Source organism: Elaeis guineensis, chromosome 2 (assembly GCF_000442705.2).
Source record: "Elaeis guineensis isolate ETL-2024a chromosome 2, EG11, whole genome shotgun sequence".
Lineage (NCBI taxonomy): Eukaryota > Viridiplantae > Streptophyta > Magnoliopsida > Arecales > Arecaceae > Elaeis > Elaeis guineensis.
In genome coordinates, this window is record NC_025994.2 from 115,648,361 (window position 1) to 115,656,948 (window position 8,588).

General features: G+C 41.4%; 1 protein-coding gene across 1 annotated transcript; it reads left to right on the top strand.

Annotated features, from left to right (window-relative positions):
- Positions 1-4,609: 4,609 nt before the first annotated feature.
- Positions 4,610-5,826, top strand: LOC105040401 (probable 3-hydroxyisobutyrate dehydrogenase-like 1, mitochondrial). The gene has a single exon (XM_029264484.2). The coding sequence runs from the start codon at positions 4,630-4,632 to the stop codon at positions 5,722-5,724; it is 1,095 nt and encodes a 364-aa protein (XP_029120317.2). The 5' UTR covers positions 4,610-4,629; the 3' UTR covers positions 5,725-5,826.
- Positions 5,827-8,588: the final 2,762 nt, after the last annotated feature.

Consider the following 8,588-nt stretch of genomic DNA (forward strand, 5'->3'; position numbering starts at 1 on the left):
CGTTGTTCACCAAAAGATGAAGGACCGTTGGAGGCACTGCTCACCGAAAAGTGAAGGGTCGCTCTTTGTTGGCATTGTTCGCTTAAGAGCGAAGGGTCGTTCTTCGTTGGCACTATTCGCTTAAGAGCGAAAGGTCATTCTTCATTGACGCTGTTCGCTTGAGAGCGAAGGGCCAAGGTCTTCATTGGCTCTGCTTGCTTAAGAGAGGGGCCATTGGTACTGTTCGCTGAAGAGCGAAGGGTCATTCTTCGTTAGCGCTATTTGCTTAAGAGCGAAGGGTCAAGATCTTCGTCGGCTCTGTTCGCTTAAGAGCGATGGGCCATTGGCACTATTCACTGAAGAATGAAGAGTTATTTTTCGTTGGCGCTGTTCGCTGAAGAATGAAGGGCCATTGGCGCTGTTCACTGACAAGCGAAGGGTCAAGGTCTTCGTCGATGATGTTCACTTGATAACAAAGGGCTATTTTTTGGTGCTATTCGTTGAAGAGCGAAGGGCCGTTGGGAAGAGGTGTTGTTCACCATAAGATGAAGGGCTGTTGGAGGTGCTATTCACCAAGGTGAAGGGCCGTTGGAGTCTTTACTAGTTAACTCCTGCTTCTTAGTCATCGAGATTTTGAGTTATGGATCTACACATAAAAAATGAGAGAACTCGTCGGACCGACTCCCGTTTTGGTCGGTTCGCTTCGCCTTGGCTTTCTCAGATCAGCTTTGGGCTTCATCAAACTTTGCTTTGGCTTTGATCCTTCCTCTTGGTTGTTGGTCTTTTGCTCGATAGCCAAACCTTAATTTGCTCAGATTGATTTTCTGAGGACCTTTGGCCTTTTGATGGTATTGATCTTTTGAGGCTGATCGTCTAATGACCTAAGCCTCAAGCTATCTTCATCTCAGCTGGATCCTCATCTCATATTTGGGTTGGATCTTTACTATGGCCTTGCTTCAGCTTTGGTGCTTAAGATTTTGTTGTTTTGCAAGAAAAAAATAAGATAATGGATAGAGGCTTGAGAGTCTATTACCATGAAAGTTATTTCTGTTTGAGAGCTTTTGGGCTTTGTTTGACTCCTTCCTATTATTTATCTCAGTTTGAATTGGAGCTTTGCCTCAGTTTGAGCTTATTTTTGCTTCAGATTGGCCTCATTCTGTGCTTCGGATCGACTTTGTTCTCGACTTCGGCTCGGCAAAGATCAGACTTCGGCTTAGCACTTCGGATCAGCTTTGATCCGACTTCGGATTGGCCTAATTCTGGGCTTCAGATTAGCTCAATTTTGACTTCGAATTGGCCTACATCTTTATCACAAATGAGTGTTGATCTGACCTCAAATGGATTGGATTTTTACCTCGAATTTGGCTTGACTTCACCTCGGATGGATTGGGCTTTTACCTCAGATTTGTTTTGACTTCACCTCGAATGGATTGGGTTTTTACCTCGGATTGGTCCGGACCTGACTTCAACTTGGCCTTGATTCTGACTTCAGCTAGGCCTTCATTTTAACTTCAACTTCGACCTCGATTTTGATGTCCTATGGTCCTTGGATCGATCTAGAGCTTGACCTCAGTTTGGTATGATCTCTACCTCAGATTTATATAATCTCATCTCAGATCTGCATGATCTTATCTTGGATCTACTTTGAGCTTGACCTTAGATGGGTCTTGAGTTTCACCTCAGATCTATTTTGACCTCACCTCATATCTGCTTTGACCTCACCACGGATCTGCATAATCTCACCTTGGATCTATTTTGACCTCAGCCTCAATCTTGATTTGGCTTCAGATTGGCTTCGAATGTGCTTGATTTTGACCTCGGATTGGTCTTATTTTCACCTTGGATTGGCTTGGAGCTTGATCTTAGTTTGGCCTGGATTTGGCTTTGGATTAACCTAGATTTGGCTTTGGGTTGGTCTGGATTTGAGCTTTCAATCGGTCTTAATTTGGGCTTCAAATTATCCTAGATTTGACTGCAGATTGACCTCCACCCGAGCTTTGGATCGATTATGCCGCTTGGGGCACCCTTGCTCATTTTTCAATCCCAGATCGAGATTTCCAATGTTGATCCAGGCTTAACTAGGCTCAAAATGAAGACTATCTCATTTAAAGCTTTTGGGCTTGTAGTGGCTTGACCTGAAATTTCTCATAAGGTCCTCGTACGTATGGAGGCCCTGAGCCTTGTCTATTTGAAAGAAGAGATCAGCCATTCTATTTTGCGACATCGGCAAGTGAGGTGGCTTTGAAGGCCTGAAGCTAGATGAAATCGGCGACATTCTATTATAGTTTGAGGGCGTTGTAGTTCTTGAGGAGGATCATTTCTCTATGGAGGCATTTATTTATAGGCGGAGGTTGAAAAATCGTGAAAAAGAGAGTGGGTGCCAGAGATTTTTTTGCCCTCTATTGAATATCCTCGAAAATCATGTTGGACTTCCTAATTTTTTGGATTTGATAGGTAGTGTCACCTTTTAGCACATGGGGCCCATCTCTATTAATGGCATGGATTGACAACCATCTGTTTTGAGAATGGAGGCCCATTTTTTACTTTTGATTATTTTCATATTTTAATGAGATAATGTGATGGAATCAGGACTAGGCTAAGCTTGATATGACTTCACATTCCCATATGCCTTACGTCTTCGATTAATACCAAATTACCCCCCAACTATACCTAAAATCTCGATAACATGATCTGATTTTTTCATAATAATCAGATATAAATTCAAATTCAAATTTCTAATCTATACTATAGCCAAATTTACATTCTATATATAGAATCTTTTTTTTTATTGGATCTAACTCAGATTTAAGTATATTTAAATCCATAAATTCATTGACTCAAATAATGAAAACAAATAATATACATGTATAATGTGGGAATACAACAAAATTGATTACATGATTTGTGTTATTTTCTCTTTTCATATTTAAATTTATATTCCTTTAGCATGCTCTCTTTGGCTTTCTTTCTTGCTATTTTAGCTTCAAAATCCCAACGAATATAAAAATTTTGATTTTAATTGGATAGATTTAAATATAAATAAAAATTTATTTTTTTTAAAATAATTGAATTTTTCAAGATCAATCATTCACTTTCCATATCACACTTATTTTATATTATAATATATCATAAATTATTATAATATAGTTCATTTAGTTTTGAAAATTATTAATCCTTAGATAATAGCCGGCTAAAACCATGTGTTAGATTGAATTTAAAAAAAAAATTAATTTGATTATTTATCAAGTTTGGGTGTGAATTATGAAATTTACTTATTTTTATGGATTCAATCAAAATTTGAACTTAAATTGTTCTTATCGAGTTCGAATATAGATATAGTATGGGTCCAACTCTTCAATTTCCTAGTTCTATTGCTAGCTCCAAAAGTCTCAATCTACTCTTCTATAAAAGAGATACTCTGATATCTCAAAAACGCACTCCTCTTCATTGTGCGACTTCTTGCTTTCTTGGAGATAGAATCAAAAGGTATAAAAATTAGAGCAAGAGCGTGCCCATAGACAAATGAAAACAACAAGAAGAAAAGGCTGTAGACACATGATGTATGTATTGGAAATCTGATGGATGTGATTTGCATCTAATAGATGATCTCTTCTATTGTTTAGATCCAAAATATGCATCCATTTTTTGTACTTTCCTCCATGTATTTCTCCTTGTCAGTGCAAAACTTCTACTAATTTGGTGTATCCATAAAAAGTAGGAGTAACAATATGAAATCAGCAGTGGCTTCACTATTTGGTCTTCAACTAAGTGGGCAAGATAAGTCTACTTCGGACATCCTCATTTGCAAGATATTGTAGCTTGGCATTTTCGCAATGTCATGTGTGCGCCACATGGATCCGGAATTATTGGTTGTTCTGATTAGCTGGCAAAGAAAGTTTAGGTCATATAGAGTTCTCTAATTGATTATTATATTGACACAAGTATTAATGATGGAAAATATGCTCTTTTTGATTGGTTGGTTTGGAATTTAAAATTATTGATTATTTTAATTGTTTGTCTTGAAATTTGAGAAGTTATACCATTTTAGTATATGACTTTTGAATTGTACTGTATCAATGCCCAAATCTTGGATCATTGCACCAAATACAATTCTTCTTGTATTGAACTAAGTATTGGTGCTTTTTTGTGATTTCCCCTCCTTCCCCTATATCTCTAATTGGTTGCCTTGGAATTTAAGGAGTCATGACTTTTTAACGTATGAGTCTTAATTTATTGTCATTTTAACTTTACTTATCTTTCTATTTTTTTGGTTTTGATTTGTTTTTGTTTTCTTGTTCTATTTTTTATGACAATTTGACCTTTTTCCCATTCTTCTTCTTCATTTGTAATCTGAGAATGAAAAATATGTTTATTTTTCTATTCTTTGCAAGTGGGTAATGTGCAAAAAAAAAAAAAGTTTATCCATTGAAACCTTTTATCTACTATAATTTATTACACTACTGTATTGCATTAAAAAAAAAAAAAAATGGAAGAAAGTGAAACAAAAAGGAATCGCATAGCTTGATGTTTTAGTCAGATGATGGAATCACCACCATCCAACAGATGGAATTCTTACACGTTCATCTCACGTGCTAAGCACAAGGTTTATTAGCGATATATTTACCGATGTAGCACCAGGCTTATTTTCCGATGCCCCCTCGCCTGCCATCCCTCCTGCGCCGGTCCCACCAGCTCTATCTCCTTGGTCGCCGCCTTGCCGTCCACCCGTTCTCCCCGATGTCGACCGTCTCCTCGGACCGGCCCATAACTCCGGCCACCACTCGGGTCGGCTGGATCGGGACCGGCGTCATGGGCCAGTCCATGGCTGCCCACCTACTCTCGGCCGGCTACTCCCTCAACGTCTTCAACCGGACTGCCTCCAAGGCCCAGCCCCTCGTCGATCGTGGCGCCCGCCTCGCCGACTCCCCCCTCGCGGTCGCCCGCGCCAGCGACGTCGTCTTTTTCATCGTCGGCTACCCCGCCGATGTCCGCCGCGTCGCCCTCGACCCCGCCACCGGCGTCCTTCCGGGCCTCTCTCCGGGCTCCGTCCTTGTCGACATGACCACTAGCGACCCCGCCCTCGCCGCTGAGATCGCCTCCGCGGCCGCCTCCGCCGGCTGCGCCGCCGTCGACGCCCCTGTCTCGGGCGGCGACCGTGGGGCCCGGGCGGGCACGCTTTCGATCTTTGCCGGCGGGGAGGAGGCGGTCGTCCGGCGGCTGGAGCCGCTGTTCCGGTGTATGGGGACGGTGAGGTACATGGGAGGGCCGGGAGCGGGGCAGCGGGCGAAGCTGGGGAACCAGATAGCGATCGCGTCGACGATGGTGGGATTAGTGGAGGGGATGGTTTTCGCCCACAAGGCTGGGCTCGACGTGAGCAAATGGCTGGAGGCGATATCAACGGGGGCAGCGGGGTCGAAATCGCTGGAGTTCTATGGGAAGAGGATTTTGGAGAGAGACATGGAGGCGGGGTTCTACGTGCACCACTTCGTCAAAGACCTCGGCATCTGTTTGATGGAATGCCAGAGCATGGGCCTGGCGCTGCCGGGATTGGCACTGGCGCAGCAGCTCTACGTATCGCTGATGGCCCATGGAGAGGGGGGTTTGGGGGCACAGGCGTTGATTCTGTCCATCGAGAGGCTCAACATACTTGCCTCAAGGGAGGGTGGCGTCTGGTTGAGCTCTGGTAACGTCAATCCTGCTTTTCTGATAATGAATAATTTATGTTGGTTGGACTGGGGTTTGTAAGCTAAAATGGGTCTCGAATTTTATATAGTGTTGATCAAAAAGTCACGATTCCTGTGTTGTCCTGTGAAATGCTTAATCAATGTGTTTACTTTTGTTCTTCAATTGTTTTTGCCCGTTTTAAATGCTTCCGTACTTTCTTATATTGTAGGAGCCTGATATATCAAGTCATGCCAATTTCAGTTTGTGATAGATTAGCTCTATCATAGAGATTATCATCCATCATCTTTTTCCTTGCTCTGGAGAGATTCCTATGGCCATCGCAGTAATTTCAGCATATAGGCTTGTTCTTTGAACAAATTTCAATGAATTGCAATGGATACACCATATTTCTTTTTTAATATCTTCCAAGCAACTAGATTTAGTCCCTTGTCATAAATGTTCAAGTGAATCACACGGGAATTTCGATAGCTAGAATAGATTCCTCAAGTGTTATATCAGAAGAATATCATGGAACTATAATCGTGGTGCATGGGCATTGATATTGTATCCAACTTCATTTCTTTCATGACTGCCTCCCATTATTCGTGTGCTATATAGTTTTGTGTATTGTTTCAGCATGGTTTCTATCACTTGCGTTTATCTGAAATGAAACCCTTCATCTCTATATGCTTTTACCGTATGTTTGGGTGAATGTTTCCATAAAGTCATCCAAGAATACTCACCAAATTGTACAGTATTTTTTAAGGAGAAAAGAGGAGAGTATGGGAGGAAAATTATGTATAGTGGCAGTTAAGAGTTTCATATACTATTTGATGCGGGACAATCCTAAAAAGAAAATCAATCCTAATAATCAAGCTCTCTTCTGTTCATCAACAACAAATCACGTCCGGTCAGGAGCTCATTATTCCCAGGACAGACAGTATAGTTGCCTATACTCTACTCAGGAGGCGTGATTGATTGATACGAGACTAAAGCGAGATCAATCTAAATGATACAGACGAATGCCATTCGAGAGATCAGTAAACAATTAGCAATAGAAAATTTCATAAACAATAACAGAAATTAAACATGCTCACGAGTAAATGCAAAAAAAGAAAAAAGAATGGAACGAGAGAAAATAAAACACTAAACCCGTGAGAAAATCCAAGAAGATGATAAGAATCCGGATCGTGGTAGTTAAAAAACTACTCTGATTAGGGCTCTTAATCTTTTAACCAAACAGATCCATCGATAAAGAACTAGGTCTTTACCAATATCAGATTAAAAAAAAAATCAAAGATCAACTGTTAAGGAACGAAGGTCCTTGACAGCATATGATCTGTAGAATAAGAAATCACTCCTTCTCTCAGCACGACAGATGAAAATTCTGGAGGAGACAGATCTTCTCTTGACGGAATAGGCTTGCGTGGGTAGATGGTGGAATCGATCAAAGTCGTAGGAACACTGAATCTTAAGTAGAAGGAATAGGATAGAAAGTGGGCCTCACACCCTCCCCTTGTGGGGCGATTTTGGGTCTCACACCCTCTCCCTCTCGGAGCGATTGACACAAGTATTTGTGGAGTTTGTAAAATCATTCATTATTTTTTTCATGAAAGATACAAGGATTTATATAGGACTCTAAGGGTCCTATTTGTTTAGGAATCTCTTATCTTTACAAGAAAGAAATCAACCCTCCACAAAAAAGTAAAGCATTATAATCTACCATAGGAAAGAAATCAGCCTTTAACAAAATAAGTAAGTAGCCAAGAACTCTTAAGGAATTCTAAGGAAGAAATGGAACTCCATGTGGGTGCTTGATGCTTGACACAACTTGGCATGAGCACGGCACATGCTAGCATGCATATTTCTTCTCTTGGCATGTGGAGAGTGGTGGCTCCAAAGGTGACGTGGACAAATCCAAGTATGGCCCTATGGACCCAAAGCCAAATGCATTAAAATAAATAACTGAAGTAGAATCAATTTAATGAGGCTTCTTCGATCCAAATCGAATTTAAATTATGTTGCCGATTTTTGATGGCTCTGGTGTCCGCACCAATTCTCCCGAGATGGAAAAAATTCGACCCTGTCGAGTGTGGGTCGATTCCGCTTTGGTGACGCTCAAGTAGATCGGGATCAATGCGTTGCAGCTCTTCTCGAGTGATCCAGGTATCTTCAGACTCCGATCGATCTCGCCATCTGACCAGATACCGCTGATAGCCTCGACTCCGGTGGAAAGGATCTGCTCATCCAAAATTCTCTCAATCTGATCGTGTTTTGCTGACATTTTGGCTGGTGGACACTCAGGGATAGGTTCGCTCTCAAAGGTTGGTTCAGGCTCAAATGGCTCACTAGGTATCCGAGTTGATTTTTTATAGGCGACAAGATCTGTAATGTTAAAAGTAAAGCTAATTCCAAAATCAGAAGGTAGGTCCACAACATACGCATTTGATCCGATTTTCTTTATGATCTTAAACGGACCTGCTCCTCGGGCATGTAACTTCTTCACGGTTCCGGGGGGAAACCGTTCAGGCCTCAATCGAACCATCACATAGTCTCCCTCTGCAGACTCTTGAACACGTCGATGAGAATCTGCATTCTGTTTATAAACTTTATTACTCATACTAATTTTTTTACTGATCTCTTTATGCAGACTCTTGACATGCTGTGCAAATACTCTGCAGATTCGGAAATCCTAGCATGCATGGGTAGTGGGATGAGGTCTATTGGTTTTCTAGGTTGATATCCATGAACTACTTCAAAAGGACTCATGCCAATGGATCTATTAACAGAGCTATTATATGCAAATTCGGCTCGGGGCAGCAAAAGATCCTAGTAACCCATATGTTCCCCAATCAAGCAACGCAAAAGATTTCCAAGACTCCTATTAACCATTTCGGTCTGACCGTCTGTTTGCGGATGATAGGCAGAAGAAAACTTTAGTTTTG

Excerpts from the sequence above, each read along its gene's own strand:
- LOC105040401 (XM_029264484.2), top strand. The coding sequence starts at position 4,630 with ATGCCCCCTCGCCTGCCATCCCTCCTGCGCCGGTCCCACCAGCTCTAT.